The sequence below is a fragment of the Pygocentrus nattereri genome, chromosome 16 (genome assembly GCF_015220715.1).
Source record: "Pygocentrus nattereri isolate fPygNat1 chromosome 16, fPygNat1.pri, whole genome shotgun sequence".
In the NCBI taxonomy this organism is placed as follows: Eukaryota; Metazoa; Chordata; class Actinopteri; order Characiformes; family Serrasalmidae; genus Pygocentrus; species Pygocentrus nattereri.
In genome coordinates, this window is record NC_051226.1 from 23,798,275 (window position 1) to 23,816,541 (window position 18,267).

The 18,267-nt window shown below is 38.4% G+C and overlaps 2 protein-coding genes across 2 annotated transcripts; one reads left to right on the top strand and one right to left on the bottom strand.

Annotated features, from left to right (window-relative positions):
- The first annotated feature begins 6,411 nt into the window (after positions 1-6,411).
- mrps17 (mitochondrial ribosomal protein S17) lies at positions 6,412-8,606 on the top strand. The gene is made up of 3 exons (XM_017704350.2): positions 6,412-6,538; positions 7,266-7,407; positions 8,182-8,606. Exons 2-3 carry the CDS (start codon positions 7,285-7,287, stop codon positions 8,512-8,514), a joined length of 456 nt encoding a protein of 151 aa, XP_017559839.1. The 5' UTR covers positions 6,412-6,538; positions 7,266-7,284; the 3' UTR covers positions 8,515-8,606.
- A 1,112-nt stretch (positions 8,607-9,718) lies between these two features.
- On the bottom strand, positions 9,719-17,495 carry fam114a2 (family with sequence similarity 114 member A2). The gene is made up of 14 exons (XM_017704349.2): positions 17,383-17,495; positions 15,646-15,870; positions 15,004-15,103; positions 14,799-14,900; positions 14,030-14,142; positions 13,755-13,889; positions 13,220-13,378; positions 12,785-12,908; positions 12,533-12,618; positions 12,308-12,421; positions 11,071-11,210; positions 10,915-10,987; positions 10,700-10,753; positions 9,719-10,342 (listed from the first exon to the last, which is right to left on the bottom strand). Exons 2-14 carry the CDS (start codon positions 15,850-15,852, stop codon positions 10,241-10,243), a joined length of 1,509 nt encoding a protein of 502 aa, XP_017559838.1. The 5' UTR covers positions 15,853-15,870; positions 17,383-17,495; the 3' UTR covers positions 9,719-10,240.
- Positions 17,496-18,267: the final 772 nt, after the last annotated feature.

Consider the following 18,267-nt stretch of genomic DNA (forward strand, 5'->3'; position numbering starts at 1 on the left):
TTCCCTTTATTTTTTTGAGCAGTGTAGTTATATGGTATGATAGTTATATCACCACTGTAGCTTATTTCTGATTGGTCAAACTGGGGTTGTTACAACTACTACCTCCAATTTCCCCTTACTGCAAAGAAAATATAGTCATTTAGCCAGACATGTTTGGTGTCTGAAGTTTGCTTTCTTGCACAGCTAAAACAGTAGAAGCAGCAGCCTTGAAGCCCTAATTTTGTTAATTCATAACAGTATGTCGTGTAGGGTCAGAAACCGCATAAAGAAGTCTTGTGGGGTTACTTAACAACTCAGCATGGTTTGAGATGAGAATGGTAGTTCGGTGGAGTTTGCACCATGCTAATTGGTTGCTAAAAAGCTTCTTACTTGTTACTAGCCTTGTAGCTCATGAGGCTTCGTGCTCACATTAGTGTAACCCCAGTGCAACATGAAAGAAGCAAACTCCAGACACCAAACACGCCATGGATAATTGACTACATTCAGCGTAAGGGGGAAAATTGCAAAAACATTTGACTGAACCATCCATTCTACCTCAGACTCTGTAGCATCGGTGTCAGTCTGGCTCTAAGCACATAGAAGTAATCAGTTTTTGTTCTAATCATATTTAATATTCATTATTTTGAGTATGTAAACATAAGCAATCAAAATGGTTTCAAGTTGAAGGTAGGGTTACATCAGGGATCAGCTTTGAGCCCCTTCTTGTTTGCAATGGTGATGGACAGGTTGACAGATGAGGTCAGGCAGGAGGCTCCATGGACCATGATGTTTGCAGATGACATTGTAATCTGTGGTGAGAGTAGAGAGCAGGTGGAAGAGAATCTGGAGATGTGGAGGTTTGCACTGGAGAGGAGAGGAATGAAGGTCAGTAGAGACAAGACGGAATACATATGTGTGAATGAGAGGGAGGCAGCTGGAAAGCTGAAGATGCAAGGAGTAGAGGTCGTAAAGGTGGATGACTTCAAATATCTTGGGTCAACCATCCAGAGCAATGGACATTGTAGAAAAGAGGTGAAGAAGAGGGTGCAGGCAGGATGGAGTGGGTGGAGACGGATGTCAGGGCTGATGTGTGACAGGAGGATAGCAGCAAGAGTGAAAGGGAAGGTTTACAAGACAGTAGTGCGTCCTGCTATGATGTATGGTTTGGAGACTGTGGCTCTGTCTAAAAGACAGGAGGCTGAGCTGGAGGTGGCGGAGATGAAGATGCTGAGATTTTCGTTGGGAGTGACAAGGCTGGACAAGATTAGAAATGAGCAGATCAGAGGGACGGTGAAGGTGGAGCAGTGTGGAGATAAAGCCAGAGAGGCCTGGTTGAGATGGTTTGGACATGTGTTGAGGAGGAAAAGTGGATATATTGGACAAAGAATGTTGGAGATGGAGCTGCCGGGTAGAAGGAGAAGAGGTAAACCTCAGAGAAGGTTTATGGATGTAGTGAAGGTGGACATGGAGATGGTTGGTGTGAAAGTAGAGGAGGCAATGGATAGGGCAAGATGGAGGCAGATGATCCGCTGTGGCGACCCCTAAAGGGAGCAGCCGAAAGAAGAAGAATGGTAAGCAATCAAAATACATTCAAGTGATTTTTAAACTGATTCCAAAAGATTCTGCTTTAAGAAGTAAAGTGGCCTTTACATGAAACCACTGGTCACTTCTTGAGGTCTAACAAACATGGGACCATGACATTCCCTCTCCACCAAGTCATTGTTTTTGCCATGTTCTGAAATTGAGCCTGAACAAACAGTGTCCACAACATAACGCACAAGAAACAAGACAGCAATTGCAGCAATCATTGATTCCTATTACAACTGGGTTTCCATTACATTGGACAAAATATTGGTCAGCCATGGTCTTCTAGTAAAACAAGCTAAGCTATTTGTATCTGTTCTTTTCACACCAGCATATATGTTAAGCTTCTGTGATATTTACCTCTCCAGTCTTATCACAGACTTACTCCATTACTCCACTCTTTCAAAAAGAACAACAGTCTGGTCTCATTTAACACTCACAGACTCTTGGGATTATGAATTTTTGAAGCTGTTACCTGAAGAGAATTAACAAGCAAGACAAATGCAATAAAGTCTTTGTTGGCCATGAGCTGTCAAGAGCTTCTACAGCTTTTCCATAAATAGTCTGCTCAATGCTAGTTTAGTCAACTGTAGTAAAACTTTTTTTATGTGTCTGTGTTAGAAAATGCTTTACGTGCTTGAGACACAAAAGTGTATTTCTACTAATACAGCCATGTCTGTAGTCCTAAAATAGGTTTTAGTCTACCATGGAAAGTCGATAGAAGTGTATAGTTTGTTATATACAGTCCTGTGCAAGTCAAAGACAGTTACTTTAAATCCTTTAGCTGTTTTAGATGAACACCAGAATAGAAATTCGCAGGGCAGCCAAGGTGTTTCTGGGTAGTAGCTTATGTGAATGTTAGTGTCTCTTTGAAGGGAATATAATGTCAGTGACACCCTTGGGAACAGTGCTTGTTGGGAGGACGCAGCTGTAACTCAGTTTTAGTATTTGAAGGATGGAAGCGTGAAAGAGGCAGTAAGGTGCATAAAAAATAGCTGATATTATACTTAGTGTTAAAGGAGGTTTAGTGTATCTTTGCATGATATATGTTTTCTACTATTTTCTGATATCCAGAAATGAATAGCTTGTCTTTAATTGCCATTTTGACTGGGAATTGAATAAACAAAAGGGTGATCTCTGGCTTTTGAATAATGTGCTGTTTCAACTCCCAGCTCAAATATGTCTAAAATGTAATTTGTTCACTGTTTATTGGTTATATGTGATATATTCCAGTATGCAAAAACCAGTAAAGAGTGATGGAGATCTAACCCTTTGCTAACTATCCCCACTGCACTGCCTTAAATGGGAATCACATAGCAACAGGCTATGTTTTCTGTGTTCTTCTGATTAATACCAGATTGTGTTGCATTGGCGTTTGTCCAATTCCCATCCAGGGATTACTTATTCTTGCCACGTTGAACACACATTAGAGCATGGTATGACCTGTTACCTTATTTTAGACACATCTCTCTGTTTAACAAAGGCCAAATCCCTCTTGAGTCTACGCCAGTTAGAACTCCAAGCCAAAAAGTCTACGAGAGAATTGGAACGTGCACAGACGAAAGTGCTTTGCTTATATAGAACTTTGTCCTATGGTTTAACTTTAGGCAGGATTCATGAAGAGCTTTTACAAATTAACCACTTCACACCAAACAGTTATCTAAATAATTTTCTTTTGAATGATTGCCTCTTAAGCTACATTTGTGGTTAACTAAATTCATTCAACATTCAGAAACAAGTGTCTTTCGCTTTGAATCTTAAGTTAGCTAATTTAGATTACCCACTTTGAGCCATGAAGACAAATTTGGACTTAACTCCCACTTTGATGCGCAAAAGGCCTCTACTCTTCTGGATGCCAGAACATTACTGTGAGCATTACTTTTGGACATATAGTCAAACTGTTTTGCGGTGCTTTTTTGATAAAAAGGGTGGATTCAAGTATTATGAACCATTAGTAACCAAATACAAATAAGGTTAAAATGGTATCATAAAAACAGTTAATCAAATTTATCCAGTAAGTACAGCGCTGATGTGCATTATGAAAGCAGCCTCTGGTGTTGAGTTCTCTCGTGTGGTGTGGACCATTGTTATTTTCCACCAGCAGTGAACTCAGGCAAGGGTCTTCGGTCCATTTAGTTGTTTGGTGCACACCTGATAACAGGTGCAGTGTTCACATGTTAAAACGAATTGAACTAAAGAAAAGGTTTGATAAACATCAAATAAGTTAAGTGTGACAGCCATCTCATTTTAGTAGCAGAAAGAAATACACACACATGAACACACATCTTCTATGCCGCTTCTCCTTCTGGGTCGTAGGGGGTGCTGGAGCCTATCCCAGCTGTCATTGGGCGGAAGGCAGGATGCAGTAAGAGATGTTAAAACTGAAATTCAGACTGTGACCCACTGCACTTAGTCCATGTATCTCAATAATAACATTTTTATCAGATCAGTGAGCTCCAGGTCCTCTCACTGAACACAAACTAACAAAGATTTTGCTGTTTGACAAATGTCCCGCCCCCCAGCTGAAAAGGAGATTTTGATTGGTTCTGCTGTTCAGTTTGACTCACTCTGTTTATGTCTATTGTTTAATGCTCCGTGTAGCTTAATTACTTTAGAATGTAAGCATCATGAAAATGGTGGGCCATCACCCCCATTACTTTGAAAAGTGGTGGGCCAAATGTCGATTGGCCCCCATGGTTCCAGTGCCCCTAGAAGGAAAGCAAAAATGTTGTCGCTGTACTAGCATTACACTAGCAGTAATGTTAGATGACATAGCTCCGGTATTGGAATAGTTACTCAAAAATTAATCCATTCAAGTAACTAACTACGCCTCTCAAAACTGAGTGGGATTAAACTACTTACTTGAAAGTAATCTCAGTGAGTTCATTTGCCCAGATATCGTCTTTTTTTTTTTTTTTTGCAGTGTAGATGGGTGCGTCATGCGGTAGCCCAGAGCCTCAACTCATTTATAATGCCCCTCAAGGGGGCCCCTCTTCTCTTTTTGCCTAGTGTAGAACCACTAGATTCGTCCAGTTTGTAGGATGTTGCAAAATTAAGCATTTTTTAATGAAGAACGGAATTGTAGTTGATTCCATAATGATTAAGAAAGTTGTGTAGCAATAAGCAGGTCTTACCAATCTTATCCACATAGGGTCAGCATGGCTGCAGAGTTTCATTCCCACCAAGAAGGAAAACACCTCACAAAATCAGCTGTTTCCAAACTGGTGGAATCAGGAAGCTTCTGCTTGATTGGAAAGGAAACCTGTAGCTACACTGGCCCTTCACTGACATGACTGGTAACTGCTGGCATATTATAGTAAATAGAATTCATTATCTGATCAAATTTACTATTTTTAATCATGCCATACTTTTTTCCCCAAAAAATCCTTCAAACTATGAAAAAATCATCAATTTATATGGTGTCCAGTTTATTGCACTCCTCTAAACTTTTAAAAGGTAGTATATGTAACACATACTCCTGTTATATGCTTGTGTTGGATTTATTCTTTGTATGTTCTATTTGTAGTTCTATCTGTTTATTGTTTTTATTGTTCTATAATAATCATATAATAATAATTTCAAATTTCATAATGAAATTTGATTACCATCACAGAAAATTCAGAAAGTAGATAATCAGTGAAATTAGATTCATTAAATTGTGTAAATAAGTATCTTTAAATCTTTTAAAGTAACATTTTAAATTTATTTGTCAACTTCAAATCACTTAGTATGTGTACATGTACATATTGAATCAGAGGCAGAAAGCTAACAAGCTATATGTGCTGTTAAGACAGCATTGGCTGTTTTCAGAAAGTTAGAGTTTCAAGACCAGTAAACATACTTTGACCTACTTTGACCTGGTCTAAGTCATTAATTGGGATTATTCTGATATTTAAAATTGCATCATGTATGGAGACTTATAAGGTAATAAACTGTTGTGGGTCACGAACCAGGCTAGTAAAAAATCATAGGCGATAATCTTTCAGCATTCCTGATTCTGCTTGAGAAAATGGTTACAAAATGAATTTATTCCATTGGCTGTGGCAGCTCCTAATGTCTTGGAGAGAGAATTCACTGATGTACATTCATCTGTATGTGAATCTGTGATGTATTTTTTTGCGTAATTGTGTATTGCTCTGAGCTTATGTCTTTTTTGAGGTTGAATTGCATTTCACTATATTTTTATTCTGTATTGTGTATAATGGTACATCTCAATTAGAGTATTACAAGAGTATTACAACAAGAGTATTAATTGCTAAAGAGGTTTCTTTTTAGAATATTTAAAGAGTACATATACATTTCAAGGTCCTTTTTGATGACCTAAAATTTAATGGTTCTTTTTGAAAATTCTCAGTTACGTATATAGAAATTTGCACAAAATAACAATAAATTCGTAACAAACTCCTCATTGGCAGTTCATCATTGTTTTTTTTTTTTTTAATTGAAAGTAAATCATAGTACAGAACACCAGATACATATAAAATATTCCTAGAACAGTGTGTGTGTGTATATATATATATATATATATATATATATATATATATATATATATATATATATATATATATAAATTTGCTAGGGGAACACAAAACTACACACAAATACTGAAGTGGGTGCTTTAACCGTTACAGGTTTCCAACGGTCACTGACTTTTTTCCTGTGAATTTACACTTCAGAACATAAAACCTAGCCGTTAAAAGTCTGTATACATCTGACCATTTATCTCTGTGAATGTCCAGAAGACGAATTAAAGCGCTTCCACAATAAACTCATAAACACACAAACTACTTTCCGCTGTGTGATGAACAATAACACGTTTTTGCGCTTTTGAAAGGCGGTTTAGTTTGCGCTACTCGGCGCGCCGTACACAACGTCATCAACACGCGCATCTCGTCTTGACATTCGCAGCCTCCATGCTGGATGTTTTCGTTCATGTCCTTTTGCAGATCTTACCGACTTTACAGTGAACAGCGAGGTAGGCCTGTCCGGTTTTAAGCGTTTACGAGCCCATATACTTCTGTACCAGCGGAGTTTGTTCGCTGGTCCAGAGCAGCGCCGAGGCCGCGCTGTTGACCGAGCTCTGTCAGATTTCTCGGGTTAGTCACTCCGAGTCCGAGCAGAGGAGTCGGGCAGAGGACTCGATCTTATGCGCACATTTCTCTGTGTGTAAACCACATGCAAACACTCGCTGCATCTTTACACCTGTAAACCAGCACAAATAGATGATTACTGGCTAATATTGACGGATGCAGAGTAAGAGTAGATAAGAAAAACCAGCTTGAAGCAGACAGAGTGTCTCACCCTACCTACCTAAATACTGAGTTCCCTCTGACTGCAGTCAACGTATTAATGCACACAGCCAACATCTGTCACCGTAGACGACTGTCAGAGACTGGTCTAAAATGCCTTGGGATGAGAGGTGTGATCAGTAAAGCAGACCATGTGCTGAAAAGAACAGAACGAAGAAAGACATTAACTGCAAAAAGAAGATCAGTAACTGAATGTGAACGACTGACTAAAGTGGAACTGGCTTAAAAGCTAATTAATTAGGAAAGTATACTTGACTATAAATAGAAAATACTCAACAAAGTACAAATACATCACATTTTTACTGTAATACACATAACCAAGGACATATATCTAGTTATTACCTACATTTGGTGTAAACCTGTTATATTTATGCATGAATCTATGAATTTCAGGGCATTGGAAGTCTTAAACATGTCTTTGAAACAAGCATCGGTCCATGCAAAATGGGTTATTGGTCGTGTGATTGGAACCAAGATGAGGAAGACGGCGAAAGTTCGAGTCACTAGACTTGTCCTGGATCCATATCTACTTAAGGTATGTATAAGATTTGCAAAGTGAGAATGTACTGGGGAAGTGTGTTGCAGTTGCACCTGAAAACACGCCCAAATTATCTGTCCCAGAAGCAGATATCGTAAGTTCATCTTACCTGAAATAATGGAGTAAAAATTCAGATCGATATGCATTCTGTATAAGGTGATTATTAAGCTACAGTGATGTTGGGAAACTTGCTCCAGGTGAATCTACTACCAAGATGGGGTCTTGTATTAGCAAACAGTATTTAAATGTGGATTTGAACCATTTTGTGGTGTTTTCAGAATTACTCAATTACTAGCTAAATTATCTACATTGGAGTGGCAAAACTATTTGGCTTGAGGGACCAAAGTTCAATGTTTGTGGTAGGCAGGAGGGCCTAAAAGGCAAAACAATATGCAAATAAGAGTTTTTGTTAATTTATGTAATTATACTATATTTTGTTATTGAAATATTTAAAATTCAAATTTTTAAAAAGAAAATAAGAACTTGTTGGGTTGGTGTAGCTTTCTGGAGGGCTAAATCAAATATCTTCACAGGGCAGCTTTGAACTGTGGGCCACACTTTGGTCAGGCCTGCTGTAGACTGTAGAATAATACCTGGATAATTGGGTTTGTTTATTTACTATACTTAATATATTTACAGTGCTTCTAAAATAAGACATTCCTATGCATGCTTTAGATTCAGGAAGCTTTGTATTAATGCTTGCATAGTAATATAGTTGAAATGCATCACCGAGCTATAATATGTTCTCGATCTTTTTCTTACTTTCCTTAGTACTACAACAAAAGGAAGACATACTTTGCACATGATGCCTTGCAGCAGTGCACTGTTGGGGACATCGTGTTGTTGAAGGCTTTACCAGAGAGGAGATCTAAACATGTCAAGCATGAACTGGCTGAGATAGTGTTCAAAGTCGGGGCAGTGGTTGACCCCCTGACTGGCAAAAAGGTTGCCGGAGGGCTCTTTCTGGAGCCCCTTACAGAGTCCACAGAAAACACAGAGGCATCCTTAACAGAAAAGTTAGAACAGCTGAACATTTCTGCATCTCCTTCACCCTCTCTTTCGTTTTCAGCCTCTGCGTCTCCTTCATCTCCAGCTTCTGCGTAGTCTTGTTTTTTTTGTATTAATGTACGAATGTACCTGTATATTCTTGTTGTCATGCAGATAAAAATGAAGTCCATTACTCTTGTGTGTGGTAAGATGAGCTTGTTCATAGATGTTTCTTTAATGGAGTATCTTGCGTTACATAATATTATGACATTGTTCAGAGAACCACTGGGCTATACCCGAAATTATAATCTGACTTACCTAACATAGCAATAAATGTTTCCTCCATGCCCTCTTTATAGAATTTAAAGAGGGCATTTCATATTTCATGTTACATATTTCTGATCATAGCTGTTATAGTTAGCTCTTCAGTCTAACGAGTGTTAGGCTAAAGTAGTGGTCACAAACCCTCGTTCTGGACATTGAGTTCCATACACCCAACCTGCTCCGGCTAATTAACTTGGCTGGATTAGCATGTTCAAACTCTGGAACTCATTGCTAGGAGGCAGAGCTCCAGGAAGGTTGGTAACCACTGGGCTAGAGGAATAAAACTGTATATTCATATAAATGCAAGCTTTAAGTCTTTAAAAACAGATGTCATGAGAATTAAGAAGCAAAGCAGCATGATTTGATGAAAGAGGATCATGTCAAGTCAAGGAGAGTCCAGTTCACCCCAATGGGAGGTACTCCTTATACTACACACACATACAGACTCAACAACTGTCTGTCTTGCATTCAACCTACCTTTACTTTTATGAGTATGTTCAATTGACATCAAACAAAACTAGTCACTTTCTGTCAAAATTACTAACATTCAAAAACTACTGTAACAGTCTCTTTGATGAAACAACCTAACAGTATAGAACCTAAACCATCTTATCCTTAGATTACAATGTACATCAATAATATTTAGTATTCAGGCAGAGCTAAAGGAAATGGTATACTTTATATTCCTCAAAAACTTTATGCAATTGTCAGATGCAATCATATTAACGCTTGCTCAAAAAAAAAAAAAAAAGTGCCTCAAATGGTTTTCAGAGTGATACCACAGAACAGTGGTTCTCAAACTGGTCCTCAGGGACCCCCGATGGTCCAATTTTTGCTCAACCCAACATGCAGAGCATAATAGTGGACCACTTGGGGGTCCCTGAAAAACAATCTGATCACCACCATCCCCACCACAGAAGAACGACTTTTAAAAGTTTAAAAAACCTTTACATTATGTGGAGTTTCTTGGAAACATTAAAGAACACATCTCCTTAACAATGGTTCTGCAAAGAGTCATTTATTAATATGTCCTTTAAGGAACCAACAATGGTCTTTCTATGGCATCAAACAAAGAACCCTTTGTGGCAGCATTTTTCCTTTAAAGGAGTGAAGATCAAAACAACACAGTTATGATATGCTTTATGAATACAATTCTATTTGTTTGCACACTTTCAAAAACAGATTACCAAAGTGTTAAGTGATGCTGTGTAAAGCTTATAAGTGGTCAAAATCTGCATAAGAGAAAATATCTATGCCCTTTTATGCACAACAGCATTACATAACTTACATTTTTAAAATGATATAAAACCCCCTATGACGCTTCATTGGCAGAGTTAACAATAAAAAGCCAATTCTTATCTATTACATATAGTACATCAAACGTATTTGTTGTATTTACTTCAGCTCCATACACATTAATAAACATTTTGATTACAATCAAAATACTGCAGCATTTTATTCTTATTGTCCTTGACTGTTGTTCAGATCCCTTCGTGGCACAGTAAAGAGTGCTGAGCCGTTAGTGGTGGCCTGAGTCAACTGTCCTCTGAATGTGAGACACCTCTAGTACTGGCATTAAGAGCTGGAAAGCATCCTGGATATATGATGCACTGTTGGAAGCCTGAGGGTACAAAAACAAAGAAAAACTAACCATTTAACCTGAACACCATCGTTTAAAAATTAAACTGCAAATCTGTCCTTTAAATTTACATGGTCAGTTTCCCAGACTCTACATAATAAGTCTAATATAAGTTTAAGCCTAGACTAAAATGAATTTTTAATGGTAGTTTACCACTGGCCTCTACAAGACTAGGCTTAATCCATGTCCAGGAAACCAGCCAATGTTTACGTGCAAATGTTTAAGGATGCATGTCTTGGTTTGCCATGTTGCTTCATACAGTATGAAAGTGAACAGTCACAAATTACTGTTATACAAAGTTTAAAACCAGTTTGGAAAATTGAGCTTTGTGGAACAAACCTCCAGGAAAACTCCAGTGATTAGTGGATTAAGGACCTCTCCCTTTTCATTTGACTGCAAAGGAAAGATCATTTCTTTATTTACATTTTAGGCTGAGTCAAGAAAATAAATTCATCATCATTTACTGACACAAGAGGTACAAAAGAATGTACAAATATCTGAATATAGATGTATGAAACATGCATGGAACACAAGAGGGGTTTTGGTTCTCTTACCCCAATTGTAGTTAAACAAGCTGTGAACCTTTTGGATAGTAGTGATATTTCCTTGCAGAGAACAATTGTGATTCTGAAAAGAAGCGTAAAACACTTATAGTTGTGTAATTACTAAACTTAAATAAAAGGTGTAGTTGTTTGTTGGAAGGGACTTACTGTGAAAGGACTCTGGCTTGTTCTAGGGCAGTGACCTCTATAGTGTTAGAGTGAAGCAGCATCTCTGCCACCTTGTGGAACTGCTCAATGGATCTGGCTGTGAGCTCAGCCAGGCTTGTGATAGCAGATGAGTGAGCAGCCTGTAGAGGAAAGAGATATATATATATATATATATATATATATATATATATATATATTTTTTTTTTTTTTTTTACCATTTAGTATAACACATTGTTGATATTTTGGGAATGTTGAGGTTTTCCTAAAATAGACATGGTTAGCTCATTAAATTGACAAACATCAAGCAATCAAAATAAGAGTACACTGGCAGGCAGTCAGAACAATGGCTTGAACAACTGTTGTAGTGATCACTGACACACAACAAGAAATGAATGCAAATTTAAGCAACGGACCACTAAGAGTGAGCATCAGCCTGCTGCAGGGGCGGCTCATCCATTTAAAAAAATTAAGCAGTGGTTAATAAAAATAAAACTGAGAAAAAATAAGCACATTTCACATTTTCTCTATATTTGACAGACCTACATGGCCTCTCACCAACTTAGTCCCCGTCATAATACCTTATACCCAAACTTGACCACCATCCCCCACTGGTGTGCTGTAGGTCCTTGATGACCACCTGACAGGCCTGCATATTTTAGGGCTCCCCTTTGCTTCCAACACACCTCAGAGAACTAATGAACTAATATAAAATGATATAATGAATAAACTATGTATTCTGCTAAGTGGGATAGGTATTCCTTGGATGTCCATGTTTTCAGAAGTGTTAAGAGTTTCAAAGACATGAACAGTTGCTAGAATGGTAATGTTTCAACAGTCTACATCAGTGTTTCCACAGTCCTGGTTCTGGAGGCCCATGGTCATGCATATATTAGTGCTTTTCCTTCTTTAACGCACCATCCAAGGCGTCCAAAAACCAAGCAAGGGGTTTTTAATGATCTGGGCCCAGTTTCTCCACCATCTTAACTGGTACAAAGACTGAGACATAAGAGAGACTCATCTTTGTGCTAAGATCCTTTTTCCTTTAGTAAATTCAACCCTGATTAGTTAGATTAGGTGTGTATGGAGCAGGGAAAACAATTAAATATACAGATCAGTGAGGTTCCAGGATGAGAGCTGGGAACCACTGCTCTAGTCTACCAAAAAATACCCGTAAGCAAAAAAAAAAAAAAAAAAAAAAGGTGACCAATTAGAGATGTCTGAACATTACATCTTATACCTCCACTGTGCATTTGGTCACTGCTTCCTCCTGCTCATTGCCCTCCTCTTCTTCCTTCTTGATTTCAGCTGGCAGCTTCAGGTCTATGACGCGGCTGAATGCGTTCTTCCTAGCCTGAGGGGAAAAAACAAACAAAGAAAAAAAAAAAAAAAAAAACACACAGTGTGAGTGTGAGATGTTTCAGCTTCAAATGTTAAATAACTTAATAGTATCTATCAAATGTACTTTGCAAAGCTTCTCGGCGGTTGACGATATGCGGAGCTTCTCTAGAGCTTCTGTCAGTTCCTTTCGAAAGTTTTCACCATCATCCTCTAAAAGGACAAAGGTATTTCAACATATTTTCCCCCAGTTCAAAAATAAAAATAAGAAGCAATGTGAAACTGTGATGCTGGTTGGATCATTCAATCACTTTAGCATGTAATGTAAAAGTACATTACATATTGTCATTTATACTCACAGTGCCTGTTTAGCTTTTACCTTTTGTATCGTCCACCTCCTCATCATCAAACTCCATGAGGGAGAAGGACTCTTTGATCTGCTCCAGCTCTTCTCTCAGCTGGACCAAGTCATCACCAGACAGAGTGAGAAGCACAGACTTCACCTGCACACAGATACAACAGAAAATGTGTCAGTGGCCTTCACTGCATAGAACTAGAAAAATAAGGAATTTAGCAGGGGATATTTCGATCATGTTAGAATGATAAATTTGCTATTACCATTATCTGTTTAGTATATAACCTACAGGGCATAAGTCTTTAAGCTATTATATAAGCTTTAATGCTTGCTATTAAGCATTATTATGTATAAAAACAACATATTTGCAACTATGAATGTATTGCTAAAATTCATGTGGAATATCAGCTCAGTCAAACATCATTTGAAAAGATACAGTAAAAACATAATGGTCTCTACCTTTGCTTCACTTTCTTTGGAGAGGATCTCCAGAGCCTCCAGGTGGGACAGGCCCTGGAACTCATCGAACAACATCCCATAATGGGCCACCTTCTGTGTTTCCGAGGTAACATTCTCAGTCTTCTGTTGTTCCTCTCGTTCCTTTGCCTCCCTTAAAACCTTGAGAGATGAGCAAGAAACACATATACACACACAAAAAAAAATCTAATGTTTAAATAACTTTTCATATTTTCATAATTTTCCAGCATTTATCATTAATCTAACACACAATAAGGCACTAATCTGATACTCTAAAACAAAGTTAAGACAAATTTTATTGATGAAGCAAGTATATGTTACAGCCTGACTGATCATATATGGGTTGATATTGATGGCTCATGAGTTTATTGGTATCAGCTAGAATATCACTAATAACACCGATAATAACAGAATTTATGTGGCTGCAGCATCAGCGAGATTCATCCATAATGCTTATGGTAACAATAGTGAGTCTAGTCAATTAAAGTCCAAGTCCCACCAAGTACTGACAGCACACCTGTGAGAGTGTGGAGGTTCTGTTCATCAGTCCTTTAGTTTTTTTGAAGCCAGGGTCTCCCTCAGCGATCACATCCATTGTCTTCTTTCCAATAAACTCTAAAGCATCCAGACCACCACTTATTACAGTTTTACCCTGGCCAAAAGAAAAAGGTAGACAAAATGGGTAAGACAGCAGTAGCTTATAAAGCTTCTACTACCAAACCAATACAGTAAAAGCACAGAAAAGTTATTAGGCTGGTGTAGCAATATGTATATGTATGAATGGACTTTTACCGTATTCTGAACCATACTGGAGATGGAGGAGAGCATCCCCATACTGCTAGAGGACAGCATTCCCATCGTATATCCCTCTTCCTCCACCTTTTCTGCTTCCCCACTGGATGGAGCTAAAGTGAGACAGCAGAGTTTCCCCATTTACATTGCATCTTCTGTAAGAAACTTAGCTTAAGCTCAAAAAGGTTTAACTCTTTAAACTCACAGTTTATCATTGGCGATAATAAAAAAAAAAAGATTTTATTTTATATCTATATTTGTATTACTTTTTTGTAAATATGTTATTACTCATAGCTCACTGAAACAAGCTGAAAAATTCTGTGTAAGTACACATTCTAAATTTCCAATCATTACCACATGTGTTCTTAGGTATAAGAGGACATATTTTATTACGAGTTGCTGTGCAGAGTCTTGTGTTGCAGATGAAAACAGAGCTACAGTTACACTTCTGCCGTGTGTTTGTCATCTGCTGACATTATAACAAACAAAAGTACAGATTTGAATCTGTTGATACGGATAGTAAATTAAATGTAAATGCAATTCATTATGTAAATATGTAATTAACTGTGTGAATATAAAAATCAGACATAAATAATTATTATGTAAATCAAATGTATGCAAAACCAAAATAATAACTCTGGACTGCTAAGAATTAAAAACCTCCAAAAACCTGCTGATTTACTTTCCAGACATTTACTTAAAGATTCTCAGTAACGTATCAATAGTTGTACACAGTATATGCATAGCTAACAGTAAAAAGGTACAATACCATCTGTTTTCTCTTCCTGTTCCACTTCAGCTGAGAGCTCCTGGGGGCTGGGGATTCCTAATGACGTCTCAGCCTTCTCGATGACCTGAGACAATCCTTGGCCTGGGTCAGAACACAAATAAATGTTTTTGTGAGAAAATCATTCCAGGCTACAGAAGTGGAGTGTTTATGAATTGAAGTGCAGGTCAGCTGTGAAATAACTTGCCTACTGTGGCCACAGTTGCTGTGGCAGAAGATAAAATGGACTTTCCCCAGCTTCCCCAGTAACCCCAGCCACCTTCTGAAACAGTTGTCTGCACAGAGGCCTGAACAGAAGATACAAAACAGAATTTTTACAGTCAACATTCTGTGATTGCCTCATCCTTTGGTTTTTAAAACTATACACATCACATGTCAGCTGTAACCAGGGTTCAATCAAGACAACTGCTGATTATTTTTACAACTGAGTAATCTGTTGTTTTTTTTTTATTGTCCCAAACAATAAAAATTAACATCATTATTCAAATATGCACTGTCATCATGCAAACAGCCTAGTAATCACTGCTGTTTCACTTAGAAGACACATTTTAATGGATTCTTTGTTTTTCAAAAAATCATAAAAGCCCTTGTAACTTTTCAAACTGTCAAGTTCCCACATTGAAGTAGTGAACCACCAAGCTGCTTACGTTTTTTTTCTCTCGATACCTGACATTCCCAGTAGTGAACTTAAAACATTAGTGACCAATATAAGATCAAAACCTTAATTAACCCTGTGTTGAATCAAAATGTTGCAGGCATATCCTTTGGCCTTTTGGCTTAGTCTAAAGCTAAACTTGCATAATATGAATATCAGAAGAAAGAGGCTTGCCTTTGCTGCATCATCTTCTGGCGTCTCCAGTGTCTCTGGAGTTTCTTCAGGTTTGGGTTTGTTCTCTGGTCTCCTCCTTGTTTTGTGGGTAGGAACTACATCTGTTGAGCTGTCGGTCCGAGAGTCAACAGAGGAATCACCCTGTGACGATGCTTTGGGGACCTGACCCTCTTCTGGGTCATTTACTGGGCTTTTGTTGTCTGACATCTTAGAACATACCAACCTCTAAAGGAGAAAGAAAGCACAATGTACTTTATTAATCCAAAAGAAATTGCAATAAATATAATATCTACTAAATATTTGTAAATATTGTACAGCACAGCATGTATTATGTGTACATAGCATGTATTATACTGTGATATGTACTAAGTATAGTATATACTATATGCTCATGCAGGGCTGCCCAAATTGTGGCTTGCAGGCAAAAGCTGGGTGGGTGTTTATTTTGGTCCCCCGGAAAATGACCAAAACCCCCATCCCCCTCAGCCAATGAAAAAACAAACACTCTATACTATATATAACTTTTGCAATTCTTAAAGTTTCCTTTTAAAATGTATTTTAAGTGTTTCAATAACAAAATATGGCAAAATGTTTTAAAATGTTTAGACTTTTTGGCCCTCAGCCCAACACAAACATTGCACTTTGGCTGCCCAAGAAAAAAGGTTTGGATACCCCAAACTCACAGTACATACACAGTACATGTAGTATACAGTACATACTCAGTACAGAGACAGACTACCCTGTGCTTCATTACTGTAGTGATTCATTGACTTGCAACATCAGTTATAAATTCACTGGCACTTGGTTCAGTTCTTACACTTTCAAAAAAGGTTCTTCAAGGGTTCTTTAGTAAAGGGAGTGGTTCTATTTAGGACTATAGGTTCTATATGGAACCATTCCATGCTTAAATGCCCTTTTGCATGATGAAATGGTTCTTCAGATTAATGGAATATGTTTCGTTTAAGGTTCTATATAGAATCTTTTTGAAAATGCTTCTATATAGCACCAAAAAGGGTTCTTTTATTGTTACAATGTCAAGCTTGTAATAATTGAAGAACTCTTTTTGGTGCTACATAGAACCATTTCATCATGCAAATGACCATTTAAGCCTAAAATGGTGCTATACAGTTAGAACTCTGGGTTCTTAATAGAACCATTCCCTTTACTAAAGAACCCCCGAAGAATCAGAGTTTAAGGGTACAGTCCACCAAGCACAGCGTTACACTTAACCTGATTATTTGGTGCATCACTCTCAGATTCAGATTGCAAAGGAGCTTCGATGCCGTTCGTTTGTGTTGAAATGTCTGAAAGAGTGTGCGGAGCGGCGAGTAGAGGGCAGTCAGGAGTCTGAGCACATGTCTAACTACATAAGCTGCGGATCTGGATGTGATCAGCTGGAGACACAGTCCAGTAACGTTATCACAGCGCGGACATACAGTTATAAGGCCACATCTGGTTACAGCTGCCTAGGATCGCTTGCCAAATGCGGTTTTTGTGGCTGGATGCTCAGCAGAGCAGGCCGCTCGGTGATATGACACTAGTCACTCAGCAACATGAGGTTATACACATAATAATAAACATGGGTCCATCTTATGAAACTGCTGCCAAACCAACCGTCAACACCGCTGAACGGACTTTATTCGTGGACCGAAGGGTTCTTCGTCTGTTTAAATGTAGCAGTAACCGCACAGATACACTGAGACCAGCCAAAGAGTAAAGATAAGTCTAAAATCAAACCTATTAGTCCCTGTTTGTCCACAGTCGGGCGATCCTCTCGAGCCACGTCACTGGACTCTCTGTCCCGATGCGACTGAGGCGATTTGTTTTTCCTAGTTCACCTTTTCTTCCACTGTAAGAAGCGACGCCCGCCGGGATCCGCAGTGCGCCACCTGCTGGTCTGGTGTACCGCAGAAGCCCACGAGTACAGAACGATCACAGTTCACTGAAGCGGATGTTCACGTTTTTTTCCCGATAAAGAAAAAATGAACAAGCAACTCGCTGTTGCTTTTAAATTGAAATGCTTTTTATTTGGGGAAACCGAAAAAAGCTCGTCTTTGTGCTCGCGTGAGTCGTTCTTGGAAGCATTTACAAGCAGTGTACGATTAAGCCTAACAGTGGAAGCGTACTGCCGGCTCAGTCTTTATGTGTAGAACGCTTTTATAAACCTTTTAGAAACTCTTTATTGCAAAACTATCATAAAACAATGTCTCAGACATCAAGCAGCATTTATCTAACTATTTCATCTAATAGGTGGATGCCCGGTTCCTGTCACCACCAGGTACCAGACAACCAAATCTAAAAGATCATAATAATTCAGACTCGGCGAGTTTCTCTAGAACAGAGCATTTCACCCCAGACTACTTTGAATGAATTTGTTTGCATCTCAACGATGTAATTATGCAGATTTTTGAACCATTTGAAATTTGAAAAAGCAGCGGAGTTCCCCTTTAGTTGTTAAATACTCTTTTTGGCAAAAACAAGCAGCCTCGCTCACGAACCTGCACACTTTAACCAAGTTAAAAAGCAAATATGAAGCGGGACACGCCCCTCGCTTCGCCTAAGAAGCTGATTGGGCGAGGCAGAATAATCGAGTGTTTTGGGCTCCGCTGATTGGTGGAGCGA

What these genes read in the sequence shown, in the direction of transcription:
- mrps17 (XM_017704350.2), top strand. Translation starts at nt 7,285, where the DNA reads ATGTCTTTGAAACAAGCATCGGTCCATGCAAAATGGGTTATTGGTCGT. An exon ending in TGGATCCATATCTACTTAAG is followed by an intron (nt 7,408 to 8,181) that starts GTATGTATAAGA and finishes TACTTTCCTTAG; the next exon opens with TACTACAACAAAAGGAAGAC.
- fam114a2 (XM_017704349.2), bottom strand. Translation starts at nt 15,852, where the DNA reads ATGTCAGACAACAAAAGCCCAGTAAATGACCCAGAAGAGGGTCAGGTC. An exon ending in TGACCAAATGCACAGTGGAG is followed by an intron (nt 11,211 to 12,307) that starts GTATAAGATGTA and finishes TTTCCTCTACAG; the next exon opens with GCTGCTCACTCATCTGCTAT. An exon ending in CTTGTTTAACTACAATTGGG is followed by an intron (nt 10,754 to 10,914) that starts GTAAGAGAACCA and finishes TTTCCTTTGCAG; the next exon opens with TCAAATGAAAAGGGAGAGGT.